Source organism: Penicillium verrucosum (assembly GCF_028828655.1).
Source record: "Penicillium verrucosum strain IBT 35672 chromosome Unknown utg000003l_segment0_segment0, whole genome shotgun sequence".
NCBI lineage: Eukaryota > Fungi > Ascomycota > Eurotiomycetes > Eurotiales > Aspergillaceae > Penicillium > Penicillium verrucosum.
In genome coordinates this window covers 3,270,319-3,291,347 of record NW_026643212.1, presented here as the reverse complement: position 1 = coordinate 3,291,347, position 21,029 = coordinate 3,270,319, and the positions used below count along the sequence as shown (strand labels likewise).

Genomic DNA, 21,029 nt, shown 5'->3' with positions numbered 1-21,029 from the left:
TAAGAGGTAAGTGAGAGTAAGCTCAGAGTGAGGTGAAGAAAGGCCGATTCCAAAGTAAGAAGCAAGTGTCTTTGAGCACCACTTTCAGGACGTCAGAACATAGTAAGAGCAATATATAAAGAAGTATGCCGACTGACCTTGCTACTTTGGAGAATCTCACACATATATATTGGTATATTGATCTATAGTCGCTTGTGTTGGAGCATCATCCCAAGTATGCTTGCTTGTTTGCTTGTTTGCTACAGACTGAGCCTTTCTCTTGCCTAGTTCCACCCCAAGGGCGCCTTCCCCCAGATGACTGCCAGAAACGTTCCTATTCCGTTAGTCCTACCTGACTTCAGTCAAGTTCTCCAATCATCACAACCTTGGAACTTCATCAAGATGACATTTTCATTTGTCGATTTTTCTGTGGTTCTGTCCGCTGCTCTCGGCCTTGTAGGTACGACCCGGTCCACTTTCTCTCGCTGGGACAATTACACTAATGGTTTTGACGGTTTTCACGGTTTTCACGGTTTTTTCATACTTTGTAAGTCACACCTACATCCTACGTGTCTTAGCAAGAGTCTAAGTAAGTTCCCACTGATGACCTGCTGAGTTCCAACTCTAATCATACTGGATAACAGCAATTCCTCCGGCATTGTGGTCAATCCTTGTCAAACTTCCCTCAACAACTCACTAGTGGGAAATACATGCAAAGGAAACCAATGTTGCAGTAGGAGTATGGCCAAAGGGCCAATCGGCCTACTCCGGATACCCTTAAGGTCAACCTACATTCGATTACTCTCTTCGGCAGCTCGGTGGATACGGCTCTGGGTCGAAAGTCCAAAAGAGCTATTTTCTGACAACGAGAATTCTTTGGAAGCATGAACCCGTGAAGAGTCTGCTAGAACTAGATTCCGATGGTCAAACTCTCGGACTTGACCCAGATATCAAAAAGAGAGCCATGAAGTGCACCAAGTGGTATCATCACTTCGAGCAATACTGCGATCACATCCGGGAACATGGTGGAACTAAGCCTAAGAATAGGGATTTCGATATATCGAACCTTGGACCATTTTCAGCTACCCGTAGTGTTTAACTCTCGATTCGCTATTACGATGAGAGACGGATTGAGCCTAACAATAATCGTGATCTCAGACCTAGGACCCGCCTAGAAGTCGAAGTTTCGGATACTGCTGACGCGCCCTTGCATGCTAGCCCTGACTAGGCGGGTTCCGGAACTGTCAGAGCTCCATTGTAAGACGACGACAAGGGCGAAGCTAAAGACCCGACTAGCGATCTCGACTCTATGAGCCTCGATTCCGACGCCGAATCTCCCAATTCCAAACGCAATATGCATTCCTAAGAGACGTCTGGTGAATCAGGTGGCTTCGCGCGCCACGTCCAAGAGTTTTCGGGTGAATCTGCCACTGTTCCTGAAAAGAGGGAGCAAATCAACATCGAGGGTGATGTTCAATTAATTTGCCTTCTTCTTCTGCGCAGTTTGTGCATGAAGGCGGGCAATCTTAGTCACCAGTGGTTCCCCGGCTGTCGAGACTTCCAGTCAAAGACTACTCTTGGCAAAGCTTCAATTACTGCTATTCCTGACGGCCGTCTGATTCGGCCTTCTCCAACTGGTTATGTTACGGCCCGCTCCTACATGCTATTCATTATAGAATCAAAAACCTATCCCAACGAGTTGATTGACCTGCACGGGTTATGAGTAGATGTGAGCATCGGTTTGGGTATCTTAAATTGTCATGGCATTCGTTTCCAATTTCACGATCGAGATAGCCTAAGGTTTATGTGAAGGAGATATAGTCTCACGTGAATTCAACTACTCGGAATGAAGACCAATATATTCTTAGACACTATCCTGCTAGTTTTGAATCTTGCCCAAAGCCTCAATAACCTCGTTTGTGGCAAATACATCCGCAAATTCACCATCGAGGCTAGCGACAGAAACCTTCTGAATAGTCTCTGCATCAATTCCAGCCTTCCCAAAGGTAGCCGTGGCATCGCCGACAAGCACAATACGCCCTTTATCGACTTTTGGATCATTCTCATGAGTCCCATCCAATCTCAGCCGGACAGGTCCATCTCCAAGATACCGATCCACAACCCCAAGATTAGCGGCCATTCGTACAGTAGTTGAAACACAATGATCAGTCGTCAACCCAGCAATGATAAGCTGACGGAATCCCTTTTCCCGCAAATGCGCTTCAAGCCCAGTACCGATAAAAGAGGAGTTGACACTTTTCCAAAAGACAGGCTCTGATCCATCTGAGGCAGGGGTGGCGAAGTCTAGAGGACGGATACCCTGTCTAGGGTTGGAGGGGTGGAACGGAGATTCCGGGGTTGTGGAGGAGTGAAAAACGTGGATCACCTCCAGCAGGGTTGAAGATGAGGATCTTGCAACTCGGAATGCGGAGAGAAATGCTTGAAGGTTGGTTTCATAATTCGGGTTGGATCGTGTGTCGCCCCAATGGGATATTGTCTTTGGATCGGAGAAGCCTGATTGGTTGTCTATCAGGATCAAAGCTGTCGGAAGAGTAAATTCCAACGCCATTTTGTCAGTTTGGGATTCTAATTGTTGATTATTAGGATCTCTTCGAGATATTGGTGAAGGGTTTCATACGGCTCTTGGGCTGTGGCTTTTTCGTGAGTCACCCTGCTCACTAATCAACCTGGAACCCATTTACAACGTTGGAATCTTGATAACTTCATATTTTTGGATACATAGTCGTCAAAACTTCTGTGATTGCCTAGTACAAGGACTAGCCTTCCAGCTTCTAGTTTCTAGCTTCTTGACCCCTTCCAGAGAAGAAAAGTTTCACTTCCTAATTCTAGATCTTTTTCGCCAGTTGGCTTCATCTTAGCCCAGGTACCTATCCTAAGCCAAAGCCAGTTGTTGGCAGTGCTTATGTAACGATCTCGGCAGCGCTTGCCTACCGCCCGTCTAGGCCATGTAGGAAGCTATAAAGGCCGGATTAACAAGGAGAAGCTTGGCTGTGACGTCGGAGCAGAGCACTATGATTGTGAGCCGTGTGGCAAAGGGAAATCAAAGAAGGTTGTATCTCGTGATCTACAGGCAAGGTCACAACCTGCCCCTGGACTGGCGAGTTACAAACTCGGCCAAAAGACCACTATATCTGAGCATTACGCTCAGATAGACCAGGCTCCGATATATATAGTGCATGACATGACACAAGGGCTACTAAGGTAGGCCAGCTGCTCTCTCCCTCCTACTTTCTAGACCACAACGTCTAACAGAGGTCACTTGCTGTTCACTTCTTATTCAGTCCTTGTTCACTTCTTGTTTAATCCTTGTTCAGTCCCTCGAACCCCCCAAGCCATATATACACCTCGACTGCCCAGATCAGAGCACTCCTCGACACAATTTGCCTGTCAAGTGTGGCAGTCGAGTTTGTCTATGGGGACTTTACTCGGGGAGCCTCAGCTATCGATGACGAACAGCTTGACCGACGTGCTCTCCACCAACCGTCCATGATCAGTCAAAGTCTGGCACCGAGAGGCAAGCATGGTTCAGAAACGTTCGGCGGGTTTATAGAGCTTAAGCTACCGGGTCAATCTGACTACAAGTCCTTGGGCCTCACCTGTTTCCACTGCGTGGACCTAGTGAGAATGGTCTGCGCCCCGACCTCGTCACAAGTGTGCGGAAGTGGCGCGAAAATGGGATTGAACCCAGATGACGACCTCAGAAGAGAACTCCAGATGGAACCCCTGAGTTCTATGGCAATTGAAGACAAGATTGTTTCCCTTACAGACGAAATTCGAGTAATAGAAACAGACGAGCAATATATCTAAGTATAAGCAACTTGTACTGTGAAACTGCGAATGGCTCATTAAATCAGTTATCGTTTATTTGATAGCACCTTACTACATGGATACCTGTGGTAATTCTAGAGCTAATACATGCTAAAAACCCTGACTTCAGGAAGGGGTGTATTCATTAGATAAAAAGCCAACGCCCTTCGGGGCTCCTTGGTGAATCATAATAAGTTAACCAATCGCATGGCCTTGGGCCGGCGATGGTTTATTCAAATTTCTTCCCTATCAGCTTTCGATGGTAGGATAGTGGCCTACCATGGTGGTGGGAATTAGGGTTCGATTCAGGAGAGGGAGCCTGAGAAACGGCTACCACATCCAAGGAAGGCAGGGCTCTTTTGGGTCTCGTAATTGGAATGGGAACAATTTAAATCCCTTAACGAGGGACAATTGGAGGGCAAGTCTGGTGCCAGCAACCGCGGTAATTCCAGCTCCAATGGCGTATATTAAAGTTGTTGCAGTTAAAAAGCTCGTGGTTGAACCTTGGGTCTGGCTGGACCTTGTTCAGTCCTTGTTCAGTCCTTGTTCAGTCCTTGTTCAGTCCTTGTTCACTTCTTGTTCACTGCTTGTTCAGTCCTTGTTCAGCTCTTGCTCTTACCTACCAGGGGCACCTTCCAAGTCCACCACCTTGGGTACCTGGGTAACCTATCGTTACTGTAGCTGATGAAATCAGACATTTCCCGGTGGAGCGGGAGACCGAAGGCATCAACATGGCCGAGGGAAGATACTGACAGCGAGTCAGGAGAAGAGAGATCAGCAATGCAAATGGTATTAGTGCTAACTGCTGATCATCACCGTTGGATGATGATGGTTGATGGAAAGGGGAAAAGAAGAGGAGAGGAGAGAGAGGAGACTATCTGGTAGTTGACATGTGACAGACAGTCCTGACAAACAAGGTCATATGATATGATCCCAACAGGTAACTAGTTACAATAGTTCCTACCTTGTCTGCCGTATAAATACTTTCTTGATTCTGCTGTCTGATTTCTCTTCTTTTTCCTCCCAACTGCTTCAGTATTACTGCTCCGTTTCAGTAAATTCCTTCGACATTCCTTTATATATATATATATATATATATATAAAGGGCCTTCCGTTGTTGTGGCAAAATGGTAAATTCCTCGCAGTGAGTTGAATTATCGTATTCCATATATTCATCCATTACTGACTGGGTTTCCAGGGCGAGCGAGAAGAGGCCTCAATCAGACGCAAGGTATGCCCCCCTCCGTTCCCGTTGACCCTAATTGTAACATCTCTACAGACAAAGCTGCCTCTGCTAAGGAGTCCAATTCTCCACCCCCGATCGATGGGCCAGTTATCTTGTTTGGAGGAGGGCAACCTCCAAACAAGGGAACCCGGAGAATACCCCGTAAGTAGTAAACCATGATTCTCATGGAAACTATATTGGCGGATCCTTGCCTATATATGCACAGAGGCTAATGTATCGTAAAATAGCTCCGAAGGTGTTATTGTGGGCTTGCAGCGTGGCCCGCGTGGTCACAAGGTTCTATATTCAGTGATGCGATCCCCTCGGTCAACCGTGGCCAAAAAGGCAATATTTGGATATGCGAAACGCAATCTTATCTGCCACAGAGCTTCCTGTCGTCTCAACGACATTCCTAACGGGCAATTTATGGCATGCTTTGATAAGCCGGCCCCGTGGCTAGGAAAACAGCTAAGAATAGGCAATGACTTTCGTCTAATAACTAATAACTTACAAACCGACAACTCGATGCCGATTCTGCGATCAAAAAGAGCACGGCGCGGGAAGTCTTCCCCAGAGACTTCGAAATCGCCGGTCCAGGATGCATCTCGTTTCATCGCCAGCCCGCCTAAAAACGCCAAGGAGAAGGAAGAATTCACACGAGCGCTAGAAAAAACAGGCTTGTTCCAGGACGAGCTGGATCTTTTGGGTCGAGAAGGAGGACACCGTGGACAAGATACACCTCGTCGCACGCGAGAGTCGACAAGGTCCGGCCCATTTGACGGTGTGCCTAGTAAGCGGAAGATGGACCTGACTCCTTCGCCAGCTTCCCTTCGCCTTTTGAAGCGACAGAAGTGAAAGCTACCCAGCAGGGGTTCAGACTTTCGACGACGACGATGTGGGGGGGGCGGCTGGCATTTGTTATTCGATTCTTCATGTATATACAGAGTAGATAGAGTAGGTAGAACCCTGGTGACGAGCTCGCACCTCAACGTGGTTGGTGCTGGGGCCGGTTAATAGTCCTCCATGGGCGAATCCAAGACGAGCTCATTCTCTACAATGTCAATCTTCCTTCCTTATTTCGTGTGCCTTATTCTCTATAAGTATTTCACCACCGAGCCGGCCATCACAAAACACATGTAAATGAGATAAATTACAACTTAATACCTCTTGGTAAAATATACATTTCAGTGCGAAATTTCTAGATACAAATAAATCAAGAACGTAGAACAGGCTTGTCTATCGGGCATAAGATTTCAAAGGCAACACCTTTTATTCACTCTTTTTCGTGGACGGTTTGGGGAACTTTCGCGTCCGACGACGCAGCACCTCCATTCGTTCCTCCATGGTCCAGTTAACTTGATCACCGATGGGGATCATACATTTAGCCAGGAACTCGTAGTTCTTCCGAAGTAGATTCACAGTAATGAACATGTAATCAACGTTTCGGAAGACCAGAGCATCTTCCTTAGCATAGAGGTCCTTCTGCTTAAGGAAAGCGACAGGGTGATCTCTCCAGTGACGACGCGGGTTCAAGTGGTGAGAAGTGTGGTAGCCGTCATTGAAAGAGAATCGGTTACTCTGATATTTGTCAGTCTCAGTTCTTACATGTTAAAACAGGCTGGTGGAAACTCACCGGGACATCAATGAGCGTGATACTGGATAGGTAATCGGAATCAGGATCGGCGGGATCAACGAAAGCATGCTGTCCCCAGTTACCGACCATCAAGCCCAGGCGCATGACACTGAGCGGAAGAATAAACACGAACGTCGTAGCGCGCGCATTGACGTAGTTGTAGAGCATATAAATAGCAACGTAACTACCTACCTCCCAGAAGGCGCATCTGACTGCATACTTGAACTGGCCCTTTCTCCAGAAGTACAGTGGGAGTTCCAGCCAAATGAAAAGGATAAACCGACCCACATAGGTTAGGAAGTCAGGGACGCTGTCGCGGTCGTAGTACATTGTTGTGCTCAGATCGTCTCCGCCGTTACCCTCAACGTGGTGGTGCTTGATGTGGTGGTAATAGTAAGAGTTCCATGTGTGTCCGTGCATGGGGTCCAGCAGGTACGGGAAAAGCGTGTCGAATAGATATAATTTTGAGTTCAAGACTCCATTCATATGGATGTGTTGGTGCTTCATCAGGGTGAAAGCGCCGCAATAGAAGCCTTGCATGAGCCAGTGCAAGGCACCGTGGAGGTACGAAAATCGGTAATATAGGAATGCAGCACTTGGGACAATAGTGGTGAAGTAGAGAATAAGGTGCGTTACCATGACCACATCGGTCTGGTATCGCGCGATGCCCTTTGCCCAGTTGATGTATGGCGTGAGCACGTACTTCTGGATAGGGGCGGGTAACTTGGCCCGCAGCAGCGGGGTATCCCAGAATTGGGAGATGGTGGGATCAAATTCTACATGAGAAGGATCGTTGAGATTGTGAAGCTTTTGGATTGTTTCTTCCGTGCTCAGCTTGTCCAATGACTGTGCACTTGTTTTATCTGGATTTTTGTTAGTTTATTGATCTGATCGACAATGCAGGGGCGGTTACCATTTGAACTGGATTGAGGCTCAACGATAGCATCGATCACCAACCGATCTTGGTAAGTGAGCTCAGGATCTGTATATGTAGAGGGATCCATGATGCCTTAGTACGGAAAAGCAGTGCTAGTCTTGTCAATGTCTAATGTCAAATGTAATCGAACAGGTACATATGTGGGTACTAACCTGTTATCCAAGGATGTCTTGTACCAAAATTAGATAATTTCCAGAATTTCAGGATTTATAAAACTTACAACAGTTGTATGTTGTAGAATGATCGATGCCTAACGAGTAGGCTAGGCTGGATAATCTCCTAATCAGACAACGCGTCAGGGGGCGCGAAGAGATTTCGGGATTCAACTGTGGGTCCTAGAAGTTATGTGAATCGATCAAAACAACATTTTAAACGTTTCTAACATTCGATCGTATGTATATTGAATTATAGATCAAGCTATCCGTTGACATCCGACAGTAGTTGGAAGGTTTCGCTATCAATGAATCATTGATTTGTGGTATTCCGTACTATATACTGTGTACATCATTCCAATTAGATTCAGGGGGAAACCCCCTGAACATCCCAGCAACTTCACACTTGGCGGAGAAAAATCAAGCTAATTTATAATAGGTGCATGTACTGTTTTAATTATAGGAATTTATAGAAAGTAATTCGTAACGTTTATCGAATAGGATTTATGATGATTTACATTTCCTAAAGGTGCAGAAGGTCAGTTAACTAACTAGCGCACCTAGGTACAGCATTTCAAAGGTCTAAAAATAGAGGATAAAACAAGTACTCTATACGAAGAATGAACAAAATACAGACAAAGTGACATCTGGCCTCAATATCCGGGAGTTGCCATGACAGTTACCTCCATGGATGTGAAGGGTGGCATTTTCTATGCTAGAACTTCAAACACCCTGGTATACAATACCTTGTCTAGGTTTAGAAGGCCACTGCACCATAGAAGTTGACCCAAGAACCTGACCGGCTCTATTCAGAGCACTGACAAAGAAATACCGACCCGTCGGGCTGGTAGGAACAGGTATCTCCGTCTCAAAGCCGTCTTTAGGAAATCTCCCCAAGATGACTGATTCTCCCCCGACACCCTCAATATCAATCCCATTCAGAGACCACATAGCCACTTCCGTGGCTCCATTCCAGCTCACATACACTCGTCCATCATCCACAGAAATCTCCGGCATGGTCTGAGGATGACCAACCCAAGCACTCTTCGAGATCCGGTAGCTGCGAATCTCCCCGCTGTTGAAGAATGTCTCGGGACCCATATGAACATTACAGAGCAGAGATCCATTCGATGCGTATTCAGCCCAGTTCGCGTTCGGGCCAAAGCCTAGAACCACATTGCCGCTATCCAGAATCTGCATCGATCCACTGTTGTCCGTGAGAACACTGTTCGGGCTGATATATTCATGCTGCAACTGCACAGTCATCTTCTCTGTATCCAGAACCACCGTCAGACCCCGGGTTGGACCTGTTACTGGACGGCCGGGGCAGTTCCCGTTGTCAAAGATTGAAACAATCCGACCATTTTCGTGGAACCGGGCATGGTGCTGACCATTGAAATCTATCGCGCCACCAGATAGGTCTTTGAACATATTCCCTTTTCCTCCTAACTTCCAGATCACGGCACCGGTTCGACCATCCACATAGACAATGGAGCTCATCATTCGACAGGAGATGAGGTAATTGCCAAGATCGTCTTTCTCGATGCTGTTGACATGGAATAAATCCGGCGCGGTGTTTTCGCTTTTCCCATCGCCCGGCTGGAAATGATAATACTCCTCAAAGGTATAATGGTCTGATGCTCGCCACTCGAATAATACCTCTCCTGTCTGGACCTCGATCTCCTGGAACCCTGCATCCAGAATAAAATCGACTTCCGGTGGTGCCTCGAACGTCGTTTGGTTCACCGCGAAGACACCATTGATAACCAGCAGTGCTGTCCCTGAGGGGCTCAAGGTTAGCTCATGGGCATCGAGCTGCCATCCGTTTCCTGAACGGATTTGGTAAACTTCCTCGTAGCGGGAGTTTATCTAAAAGAGATTAGAACCATTCCCAATGTGACGCCAATCGACGACTTACCAATGCATAATAGCTTGAATCTATAGAAAGGGAGACAATATAGTCCTCTCCTCGAAAGGATTGTACGTCTGCTGTGACATACCCGGTCGAGTGCCAGACGAGATACCCTTTTGTATCGAGAAGCATTACTCCCGGAATGTTCACTTGCTTTCCCCAGTAGGGCACAACGGTGTAAATGCTCTCATTATAGCACTGTCCACTTTCCTCGTGAATATTCAGGATAGGTCCAATCGCGTTGGATGAGTGGTACAGCTGGTGAGGCCATCGGTCGAATGCTCCAAGGTCATATGGTCGCGACCGATACAGCGGAGGGATATCAGCCAGTGACTCGCATGTCACCAGGAGCAACGCCACGAGTTTTAAAAACATTGTTGGACGTCGCATAGTACTCCAGGCTTGAAGAGAAACATCGCAACTGTATGAGATATTGCCCGTAGCCGATGTCGGGGGGTGATCCCAGCCTCCGCTGCGCCAAGCAGATTGATAACCTTGCGGAAGTCTTGGGGCGTTTGTTTTGGTGGGGCGCGCTTTCGTTTGTAGTTGTCTTCGAGGAGCTTGTGCAATTTTAAGACTTCTTGGAGAGTTATCAGTTATTCTCTCATGGAGATATTGTTCGCCATTCTAAAACATTTCAAGCGATGTGATCACTTCAAGTTTTAGGCTGATAGAGTGCCAGCTGCACCAGACGAAGATATTGTTAATAACGTTGGAGTGCTTTTCTGGTCATTGAATTGTTACATATTAAGTAGAATTGGTTTAAGAGAGATTATCTAAGAATGTCGGAAATAAACAACGTTGATACCGTTAGCATTCACGGGAAATGATCGAACTTGATAGAAGGAGTATTGTAGATCCACGATCATGCTTCCTACAATCTAGGTTGTTTAATCTAGTTACTCTACAAAGTACTCCGTAGAGGTAATTGTGATGTACCCGATCTAATTAATCTGAAAACCCCTGGTCGCGCCAGGGAAAATCAACGCATCTTAAGGCATAAACTTCAATTGGAGACATAAGATCTAGTACATTGGTACGATGTCTAAGGCTTCAAATAAATAAGCTATAACACCATTGTCTTGGTGGAACTAGTTTGTTAACCTTTAAATAGTCGGCCATATTACTTCAAGGCGTAGAGACTTCGACTTCCTGAAGAAGACAGGCGGACTCGGAAAACGTCTCCACCATCGGCAGCTTACAGTAAATCCTCCTCTTTGTCTCAGTCTATCATCTTTTACTGTCATATGATATGATGGAAATAGCTTGTTCGTTTGCTGAGATTCGAAGAAGATAATAAACATGGTAATTCTTCTCATAGATGCCCAAAGCCGAATAAAAATGTCAATGTCTCACTTCCCCTCCAATTCTCTAGTTCTGTTTAGTTCCCTCGCAACCCCAGTCCCACTTAGGCTTGATGGAGTAAGATTTTCGCCACTCCAACACATCACTTGTTCCGTTGACATCATGACCTCCAGCGATCAATAGGGTAAATAGGCTGATCATATCTTGGTGGGTGTTTCTTTGCCCGGTCTTTTAGAATGTGAACTCCTGAGTGGAGGGTCTATACAGAAATGGAGTTCACTATTAATTTCCAAAAGAGCAAGTAATTCAGAAAATCATCTATAGAATAGACAAGACATGCTATGATAGTGTATATCTCCACATCTAAAAGTCCGTAAACAAGTTCCATGCACATAAATATCACCACCTCCCCCTCTGGATGTTCTTGTTATTTCTTTTCAAACCCCAGCCTCCTATATCTCCAACCCAACCTCCAGCCTCCTTCCCTTTACCTTTTTAACTTCTCACATCCCGTCAACCCTTCCTCTCACCAAAAAAAACCTTCACTTCAAAAACCCCCAAAATGAAGTTCCTCGCATCACTTCTTCTGCTGGCTACTTCTGCCATCGCAGCTCCTCTCACTACCAGACAGTCCAAAAACTTCCACCTCAAGTCTACTGGCGCCACCAATGCGGATCACAATGACCTATATGTCTACGCCTACCACACGGGCGCAGGTCTCAACGACGCCGTTCTTACCAAGGACGCCAGCACAGCCAGTCCTTTCTATCTGAATGGAACGAATGCACTCGCTGATTTGAAGTCTGAATTCTCTTGGGGACTAATCGCCACCGGAAACACCAACTATGGTTGTGAGTATCGCTAGCTACATTGGAAAAATCTTCCCTGTCACATTGCAGTCTAGACTAACCTGATATTTTCTTTCTCTTTAGCCTGGGAACCAATGGTTATCAACGCCGGCAGCGGCGGCAGCACGGGATACTCCATCAAGGGCGACAACTTCCAATGGTCGGAAAGCAACGGCTTTGGTGGCTGGCTGGGTAAGAAAACCCCCGTCTTTGTCCTTTCTCCTCATTTTTAAGACCATGGCATTAACATCTCCAAAATAGTCTGTGATTGGTATCACAATGCGCCCCAGCTGTTCTACTTGAACCGATACTACACCCCCACCATCCCCTCCAGCTGCTCCAAGGTCCAGCTGAAGGCTGAATACGTTTAGATATTCCCCACGGTCGCTTGGATGATTTGGCTCTTTTAATGGCACTTAATGATCGATGGTTCGGGAGTCAGGACCTCCTAATGTTTACTGTTAATAGCGATTTCAGCGAAATAATGAATATGAAATGCTTACTTTCTTTCTATGTACATTCTGCTAGTTCAAGATTGGGATATTAAAAAAAAAAAAAAAAAATACACTAGCAGATCAAATCGCTGATCAACCGCGTGACATCATGTTTCAACGTAAAGCGTTTCCCTTTTCTTTCATCACCACGTCCCGGGTCATGAAGCTGCAATTCCCGCACTAGGAACACACGAGTTCTCATAATAGCGCTTGTCCATTCCAGCCTGCAAGCGTGCTTCTTCGTTAAATGGACCCCGAATCGGACCCTTGAAATGCTTCTGCACATTCGACCGGAAAACCTGAACAGGATCAGTTCCCTCCTGGGCACAGATCCACGTCAACCACCGGTGACCAGTAGTAACATGTGTAATTTCATCGTTGTGAATAATCTCCAGCGTCGCCACACTCTCACCATCACCAGATTTGCGGAACTTCTCAATCGTCATGGGGTTGACATCCAACCCCCGTGCTTCGTGTACCAGGGCGATAATACTAATTCTCGCTCGGAGGTCGTATGCAGTTTCAGTTGCCGATAGCCACAAACTGTGGTGAACTGGAAGCGAACCAAAGCTAGATCCCATCTCCTCTAGTCTAGTACGGAGGAGGGAGAAGTGTTTAGCCTCGTCATTCGCGACCTTCAACCAGTCATAGAAGAATGCGCGTGGAAGTTCCTGGGACGTGCCTTCTGTTTGGAACGTCGCGAAGCGGATGCAGATATCAATAGCCAGATCAATGGCCCAGAGTTCGATATTGGCCAGCGCATGGAGCATGGCAATGCGGCTCTTCAAGGTCCCGCCTCGTCCTGCCTTCGGCATGTGGCCCGGGTCAACGGTTTCCATTTTCTCGCGTGGCGGCTGGTCAGGCGGGGCGACAGTGCCCCTGCCAAGCGGCATGGGTGAATCGGAAGTCTCTCTAGCAGCGAAAATAGAGAAAAGATGTGTAGTCAGCTCGATCTTGTGCTCTGGATTGGCGGTATTGAGAACGTGCGCGGCCCAGTCACATAGCGTCGCGTCCTCGCCGAGATAAGTCGCTATGCCGGGATCCTCTCGACCCGCAGAGGAAGATTCAGAAACAGAAGGAGCAGTAGTGGTGGTGGTGGTGGTGGTGGCGGCAGCAGCCTTCTCCGCAGGTCGCGGGTGCTTGAGTTTAACCTTCTCACTAACAGGGTCAACACTAGCAAGACCCACGCTAACCCCATCCTCAACGGGGAAATCCAGCGCAACAAACTCGCCGCGGACATCCACGGGGAACGTGCAGGCCTTGATACCGACGCTCGATTCACCGGTCTCTACGTTGAAATCGTATGCGTGCCACGGGCATGACACGACATATGCCGAGTCCTCGATATCAACTGAGGAGTCGGCCATCGGACCGCCGGCATGTGGGCATTCTGCCTCCATGGCGTAATACGACCAGCCATCATTGGTCTCGTTTGATTTCAAGCTTGATTTGTCGATCGTCGGAAGCCGGAATAAGACCACTTTCTTGTTTGTGGTCAGACGGACCACGTATCGCGCCTGCGTAAAGTCGGAGAGTTTCCCGCAGTTGATCCACATCTTGATTTTGGCAAGCGTCGCTTGAGGGATGTTTGGCGTAATTGGATGGGGTTGTTTTGAGGCTTTTCGCCTCGATTGATTTTAACGATCACGTGATGGTTTTGTATTATGGTTCCACTTTTCGATTTGGTCCTTTATATAGGGGCACTTATATAGGAGGTTTGTGGTTTAAATTCTTACCCCAGCCTTGGTCGCTATCTCTATGATTACTGCATATTCAATGCCCTGTGAGAACTAACCTGTAGGCCACTTATTAATCGACCACTGTAAAAAAACCTTTCAAAAAATACGGTCCGCCACAGGTATGCCACCCAAACGGCACTGTACCTTTTACTAGGCAAACCATACAAAAGGTACTTATATAATGATTCTTTTTCTTAACAATATTATATTACAACCCTTTATTTTAATTGTACTACTAAAATTCTACTATTCTAGTGCTTTTATAAAAATTTAAAGCTAAGTTTTAGGGACGCCTCTAAAATTTCTATATCTTATATTAGGTGGATAGTAAGGTTGAAAATTTAAGTCGTAATACTACAAGAGTTACTCGGCCGAATATTAGGCTTGGATTGATCGGATAGAGAGTCAGTTTCCCGTTAAAGCTGCTGCTCTATATCTCTATTCGTATTAGGTATGGTTTGTAAAGTGGTAGGTGATCAATGTAAAAATGTACTAAAAGAAAAGTTGGACTCTCGCTTGCGAGGTCTGTAATAAATGTAATTTATGAAAAGGCTGGTTAATATACTATCGACGGCAAATTTTTTGCCTAACGCGGGCTTCCGGCCGCCACCATCATCCTCGGTGTTGTCCATCCTTGAAAGGGGGAAAGTGACCTGTTCAATCTTTCCCATGTTTGCTAGTATTTTTATCCTTTGAATGTGTTTAAAGAAAGTTGAAAAGCCATAGTCTAAGAAAGATACGCAATAATTTCAGTCTTTTACATTATTTTCACCTAAGTTATAGTGTAATTATGTAATTAATATGTCGTGGATATGAGGATGGGTACATATAAGGTAACGATTTGTAGTTTCCATTTCCTTAGAGAGTACATAGGTGCCTTCTGAAAACTCTGCGGGCAAGTGTTGAAAACCAAATCATCATTGAATGTAAAGTTGGAGTATATTTATGTTTTTAACATCATTTGTTGAGACTACACTATATTTTGCTGGTTTCCCTATCCTTTCGAGTCTAATGACTTTCAAATTATATTAATGTACACCAATCATATAATTGGGGCCGGATTAATTGAAACACCAGTATCTGGGTAAGACTAATCTACCAATGAATCATACATAGCGGTGAAAGCGCTGTTGGATATGTACGTAGACTCCCGAGGCCGGGCGCATGTCGGCGAGTAATCGAGTCTTGATATACAGCAGGGGAAGGTTAAAGCTGTCACTCACGGCGTTTGTAGGAATCCCTTTATAGGTCGAACAACCCCCACAAACGACCAAGTTAAGGTGTGATTGAGGACTGCAGTGGACTTTATACGCCTGGTTCCCCAATAAAGTGTGGGCCTCGCTTGTTGGTCTCAATTAATAGTGTCCGCAAACCAGAAAATTGTGTCGAAATTTTCCCCTCGTCAATTAGGAGAACTATTTAACTTCCTATAATATCTAGGCTTAGAAGCCATATATTTTACATAAATTCACTTGAAGTGAACTCGACTAGCTTTCGTTGATAGTGTGAAGTGTGTTGAAAATTACGTGTCAGTACTGGTATTTATTACGTCTGTGACAACTGCCTTCGAGACACACGATTCATCCAAACACTCCTGGGCACATTCTACGACAGGGGGTTTGAGAAGGTCTAGGAAATAATTTCTAGTGTTTTCTTATTCACCACGCTCGCGTCTTTCATTTTTCGACATTCCAACCTTTTTTCACTTTTCAGTTCACGCTTCCATACCCACAGAAGCCTGCACAGGTGACAGTTTTTACAGTGCCTTACGTGAGACCAGCTAGCCAACTCTAACACTTAACTAAAAACTAACGTTACCAACAGCACAACCATCTGAAAATGGATGGTAGTCCCAATCATCCCATCAAATGGGGGACGTATCGAGAGGGTGTCCGGTCCCAGCTGCCAAAATTTGAATCCCTGCCACAGGATGATCTCATGTTAATGCAGTCCTATCAAGCTGTCCTTGACAACGATGAGACTTTCACCCAATATTTCTCAGACGAGCCACTTGAAAGTTACATGATCGAGACACGTCTGAGGAAAACATTGGGCATTTGTTCTCCCTCTTCGTCGGACTCTGGGCCGTCTAGAAGTGAAAACGATGCATCCATTAGCTGGGTCAACATTTTCCGACACGGCAGTTTCGAAAAGCAAGGTGACGGCTCGTACTACTGTTACGATCAAGGAAACCTCGTTCAGATTGATGAGTCTCTTCACAAAAGCATCCTTCTCAACCGATGCTTCCTCCCGGCAAACTCCTACCAGTGGCCAAGTCCCTCTGACGCCGAGAGGGAGTCCAAAATCACTTTGGCCATCGAGGCAGACGTCTTGGAAGAACTTGACAAAAAAATCAAATGTTCGTACTTCCCATTTCTCTTTTGTCTTGGTTTAATTTGTTCTTTTCTTTTCTTTTTTTTTTTTTTTTTTACGCGCGTAGGTCGTGAGAGACATACTAATGGGAACAGACGTGGAGAAACTGAAGCGTCTTCAGCTGGCACTGAAGAAACGCCGAGCTAAGCTTCAAGGTATTGGAGACCCCATGAAAAGGTCCCGTACGCCGCAAACCCCCGGTATCCAGCACCCTACCCCGAACGAGTCACGTCGTCCCGCGATCTCTGTCGAGTCACACTTCACCCGTGCACGCAGTTCATCCGAAAGCTCGGGTGTCTCAAGTGGATCCGACATCCCTTTCACCGTCCCTGTCTCAAAAGAAGTATCTTTTGACAGTGACAGTGATGATCATGATGATGTGTTTGACAAACCACGCCAACAAGAGCATTCAAATCCCACAAATCTCGTCGCTGACAGCAATCGGAAGCCATTTGATAACGAAATGGGAGTATCGGTCTCTGGACTCCTCGGCAAAAGAAAGCCCGAGGTTGCACAAAGCCGGGATGGTACACAACAGTTCAAAGAATTCCAAGGAGACGGGTCAGCGAAACACCAGCTCCATGGTAGCTCGGACTTGATGCAACCGCCTCTGAAAAAGCCAAAGATTGAGACTGCCCCGTCCCCAACAAATATCCAAGCCAACGACCTTGGTGAAGAACTGCCAATGTGGAAAGAAGAGGTCGATACACCTATCAAACCGCAGCCCCCATCTTCTACCACAGGAAAGCGACGCAAAGGACAAAAGCGAACACGGAATAACTTCACCGACTACGAGAAGCAACACGCCCCAGCCTGGTTCAAGAAGCAGGTAGACGCAGGAAAAACCCCGGCCGATATTGAGATGGCCTACCATACGAAGTTCGGTGTTTTCCACCGCTGGCTCACACTGAAGCTTTGGGTCGACCGGCTGGAGGAAAGGGCAGCTAAAGCTAAACCTCCAAGCAAAATCGTGGTATTAAAAGTACAACTCCCGTCGCATCTTCGTTTGGCCTTCTTGAATGACAATCCCTCCTAGCCGATTCGGGCGTTCCCAATGAGCCGGAAAATGCCACCACCCGTCGTCCCAAAACCCACTTATGCCGCCGCCCCGCCCTATTTATCCCCATACCCCATATTCCGGCCCTCCGGGCCTCAGGGCTCATCCGTCATGTACGAGCTTGATTGGCCATCCAAAACGGCTGGATCACCGCCAATCAAGAGTGGCCTTCCGAACGTTTACTGATGATACGTTGGCCTGGATGTCGGTTGTTGCAGGTCATTCAACTGACATAACTTTTCAACGAGTTTCCAGAGCCCAAGAAGTTTGCTGGCGGTATGTTTCATTATTTGATAATACCCCGCACATTTGACTAATCCAAGTTCCCAGTGAATTTTATCTAGCGGGGAGTTTCTCGTATATGGGTACAAGTGATCAACACTTGTCTTCATACCATGCAGATGTGCAGCTACTAGTACTTCATCTGATGCTTACCTAGTAATACATAATACCATTCTTACTATTTGAAGGCACTTACTGTTGCATACTCCTTTCGTCTTTACTCGAAAGTAGAGAAAATAATCCATAATGGCCGATCTAAATGGCCTGGGTGTTTACCATACATAAGTTGTATCATCGAAACGTTATTGTGAAATGCAAGCCTACACATGTATGGAAGCAACGTTTGAACGCTTTTATGACGAGTTATATCCCAATGTATTTCGAGGTGGTTATCAGCACTCAACTCTATTCAATATGGCCGTGCAATTTTCTGAGCCCTCTGTCCAAGTTTTGAAACCCCCATATCTCCCATCTTCCTCCTGTTTTGGACCCTGTCTTTCTCTCGTCGGCACGCCATTCGATCCGATTCCACCGCATCAGTGAACAGCGCGGATTATCCTTCCTCGCCAGATGACACTGCTCCAAGCAATGCCATTGATTCCGCGCGCAACGAGCGCGATAATACCACCTCAATGGAAGCTCGCACAGGAAATTCCGTGAATCCAGTGAGGGACGAGAGTTCTAATGCCAGGTTGGTTGCATATCACCCATTGAGTTGTCGGGTGATCAACGGCAGATCTGGCCCCACATCCGGCATTACTTCTGATGGAATCCGCCTCTGGTTGATGGACGTCGAGGTTCCCGGTAATACAGAGGACTATGCTGAATCAACTGGATCCGACATCCTTCACCAGGGCGACACCGAGCAGCCACCCGCTGCAACTTATAGCTGGAGAGAACCATGGGATGAGATCCCATGGTTAAAAGAGACCCCGAACTGAGGGACACCGGCTAAATCCACTCTCAGTGGATCTGGAAATAAGCCTATGGTGCCGAGCCCAATTACTTCACTCTTATTATGGAAATGTACTGACAAATGCTTCTACGCAGCATAGGCTTGCTCGGATCGAGAGAGATGGTCACTATATGGGGTTGGGGCGCGACGAGAGTATATCTATGAGATGAGACGGCATTTAGGAGGAAATGGGAGAGGATATACAATACCCCCAAAATACTTGAACTTCTGTGTTGATATCGAGGGTGGATTGTTCCCTCTCGACACGAGGAATGAAATTGATAGCGCAGTGGTGGGGTGGGTGCTACTCGGCCGAATACATGATAGAAAACTGCTACTTTACACCTACTGTAAGATTCATAATCATAATGAAGATGTACTCAAAAGCGATAGTTAGTATTGACAAAATTAGGTTGTAAGTACATAAGGTATGAGCTCGCCATACGGGCTCAATAATTCGTTAAAAACATGGAAACTAAAGCCATTTCATAACGAACGTATACAACAAATATGAAAAAGAGGCGCGAATCTACCGTAGCTGCTTTGAGAATGTCTAATGTTACATTCTTACAGGGCGAGAGCAAGACCCAGAACACCAGCGGCGCCAGCAAGGCTTATAGCGATACCTGTAGGAGCTGCAGCACCATCGGCAGTGGTGGATGCAGCAGATCCGGACGCCGAAGCCGAGGCCGAGGACGAAGCAGCGTCCGAGCCAGTGGCAGTGGAGGAGGAAGATGAATCCGTAGAAGTAGAATCGGTAGAGGACGAAGCGTCAGAAGACGACGCATCAGAGCTAGAAGCGTCGGAACTAGAAGCACCGGTGGATGTTGCAGAGGCAGTGCTGGGGCTAGAGCTGCTGTCGCCGGAGCTGGTGATCTCGGCGGCGATGGATGATGCAAAGGAAGGATAGTAGCCCCCAACGGCAGTGGTGACATAATCCTTCACGCTATCGGGGAGGCTGCTGTACCAGGTTGGCCAGGAGTTAGACACCATGCCCTGTTCGACTTGGGAGAGGAAATTGGCGGTGTTGGTGGCTTCAGCCCAGAATGAGGATGGGACGGCGGTTGCGAGAACCACGGCAATGGACGGGGGAATAACATCCGAAAGACTGTCTTCTGCAGATTCGCTGGTGTCGGCTGGGGCAGCCATGGCCATGCTGGTGAAAAGGAGGGCTGCGAGAGACTTGTACTGCATGGTGGCGGTTGGAAGTATGTACTTCGGGTACAAGATGGAGAAGATAAAATGGATGTAAAGAGGAGGTATTTGTAGGTTGATTGGGTAACTGCAAGAAGGAAAGAGAAAAACAACCAGCATTTGGGGGCTTTATTATGCTTAAATACGCCCGGTGCGTTGTCATAAACCCTAGCAGGTATCGTGAGGCTAAGGCTCTAGCGGCATAGTCCAAATGAGCCCATCGCGCTATGTTCCCGGGTTCCACCGCCAACGGCCAATCGGGGCCTCGTCGCCCCCAAAAGCTGTTGATCAACTGGGACAAGGCGCACTTGGGATATTTCATATGTTGTAGTGCAATCCTTCGCCCTACAATATTGAGCGTTGGGGGTTAGGTCCACACCCCTGCTACGAAATTACCCGACACAGTACAATCTAGGATGAGGCTCCCAGAGGCACCCCCCCTTTTCTTTTTCTTCTGCTCTCAAAACTCATACAGGTCATGATGTTCCGCTGGAGCTTGACACTGCAGTCGTGAGTTGAAGATTCGGCGTTCTATCCGATTGCCAAGCCCTAGGACTGGCATTACGCACGCCTTCTTTGCACGCCTATCCATCATTGGAGTTGGAGGCTCTTGGATATTTATTATGACATCATTTTCTGGGGGCGGGAAATTTTTACTCGGAAATATTCATTGCTGTCTTTGTTTGCACGGCATTTGACTGGTGATGGCAAGGTGGTGTTATCCCCACCTGGTCTTGTGCATGGGGTTGTCGGTGCGATCCGAGGGTTCAATGAGATGACATATTATTATTGGATCTATAATATGGTTTATGCACTGCCCACGCAAACATATCGCTGATCATCATCCGGGGCAAAGTCATTAGCACAAAGTATCGAAAATGGACTACGAAATACACAGCCCTGGAGCCCATGTTGTTGGTGTTAGGTAAAAGGTAATATATACCTGCAGTAAGATTCCAATGAAAACGAATCAGCCTACCTCAATGCCGAGACATATTAAGTTGGGTCTTGTTTGAGTGGTCTTTGACGGACACCCGCAGTGCTTGGAAGGTTTATATGGCCACTATGTGTACGTATGTTTATTCTCGGCATTCGTAATGGTCATAACCTAATTCA

At 46.7% G+C, this 21,029-nt stretch overlaps 9 protein-coding genes across 9 annotated transcripts; 3 read left to right on the top strand and 6 right to left on the bottom strand.

Annotated features, from left to right (window-relative positions):
* Nucleotides 1-1,150: 1,150 nt before the first annotated feature.
* Nucleotides 1,151-1,339, bottom strand: N7516_008882 (uncharacterized protein; the record flags this gene model as incomplete). Its single annotated transcript, XM_057221601.1, has 1 exon — nt 1,151-1,339. One exon carries the CDS (start codon nt 1,337-1,339, stop codon nt 1,151-1,153), a length of 189 nt encoding a protein of 62 aa, XP_057071873.1.
* A 519-nt stretch (nt 1,340-1,858) lies between these two features.
* Nucleotides 1,859-2,548, bottom strand: N7516_008881 (putative isochorismatase family hydrolase; the record flags this gene model as incomplete). Its single annotated transcript, XM_057221600.1, has 1 exon — nt 1,859-2,548. One exon carries the CDS (start codon nt 2,546-2,548, stop codon nt 1,859-1,861), a length of 690 nt encoding a protein of 229 aa, XP_057071872.1.
* Nucleotides 2,549-4,934: 2,386 nt separating this feature from the next.
* On the top strand, nt 4,935-5,887 carry N7516_008880 (uncharacterized protein; the record flags this gene model as incomplete). The annotated part of the gene is made up of 3 exons (XM_057221599.1): nt 4,935-4,951; nt 5,006-5,038; nt 5,281-5,887. The coding sequence occupies 3 exons, from the start codon at nt 4,935-4,937 to the stop codon at nt 5,885-5,887; spliced, it is 657 nt and encodes a 218-aa protein (XP_057071871.1).
* A 414-nt stretch (nt 5,888-6,301) lies between these two features.
* Nucleotides 6,302-7,669, bottom strand: N7516_008879 (uncharacterized protein; the record flags this gene model as incomplete). The annotated part of the gene is made up of 3 exons (XM_057221598.1): nt 6,302-6,610; nt 6,666-7,528; nt 7,579-7,669. 3 exons carry the CDS (start codon nt 7,667-7,669, stop codon nt 6,302-6,304), a joined length of 1,263 nt encoding a protein of 420 aa, XP_057071870.1.
* Nucleotides 7,670-8,477: 808 nt separating this feature from the next.
* On the bottom strand, nt 8,478-10,041 carry N7516_008878 (uncharacterized protein; the record flags this gene model as incomplete). Its single annotated transcript, XM_057221597.1, has 2 exons — nt 8,478-9,623; nt 9,673-10,041. 2 exons carry the CDS (start codon nt 10,039-10,041, stop codon nt 8,478-8,480), a joined length of 1,515 nt encoding a protein of 504 aa, XP_057071869.1.
* A 1,492-nt stretch (nt 10,042-11,533) lies between these two features.
* On the top strand, nt 11,534-12,190 carry N7516_008877 (uncharacterized protein; the record flags this gene model as incomplete). The annotated part of the gene is made up of 3 exons (XM_057221596.1): nt 11,534-11,822; nt 11,904-12,011; nt 12,081-12,190. The coding sequence occupies 3 exons, from the start codon at nt 11,534-11,536 to the stop codon at nt 12,188-12,190; spliced, it is 507 nt and encodes a 168-aa protein (XP_057071868.1).
* A 281-nt stretch (nt 12,191-12,471) lies between these two features.
* N7516_008876 (Rieske [2Fe-2S] domain protein) lies at nt 12,472-13,869 on the bottom strand (the record flags this gene model as incomplete). The annotated part of the gene is made up of 1 exon (XM_057221595.1): nt 12,472-13,869. The coding sequence occupies one exon, from the start codon at nt 13,867-13,869 to the stop codon at nt 12,472-12,474; it is 1,398 nt and encodes a 465-aa protein (XP_057071867.1).
* Nucleotides 13,870-15,891: 2,022 nt separating this feature from the next.
* N7516_008875 (uncharacterized protein) lies at nt 15,892-17,668 on the top strand (the record flags this gene model as incomplete). Its single annotated transcript, XM_057221594.1, has 3 exons — nt 15,892-16,411; nt 16,521-17,398; nt 17,462-17,668. 3 exons carry the CDS (start codon nt 15,892-15,894, stop codon nt 17,666-17,668), a joined length of 1,605 nt encoding a protein of 534 aa, XP_057071866.1.
* A 1,618-nt stretch (nt 17,669-19,286) lies between these two features.
* N7516_008874 (uncharacterized protein) lies at nt 19,287-19,913 on the bottom strand (the record flags this gene model as incomplete). The annotated part of the gene is made up of 1 exon (XM_057221593.1): nt 19,287-19,913. One exon carries the CDS (start codon nt 19,911-19,913, stop codon nt 19,287-19,289), a length of 627 nt encoding a protein of 208 aa, XP_057071865.1.
* Nucleotides 19,914-21,029: the final 1,116 nt, after the last annotated feature.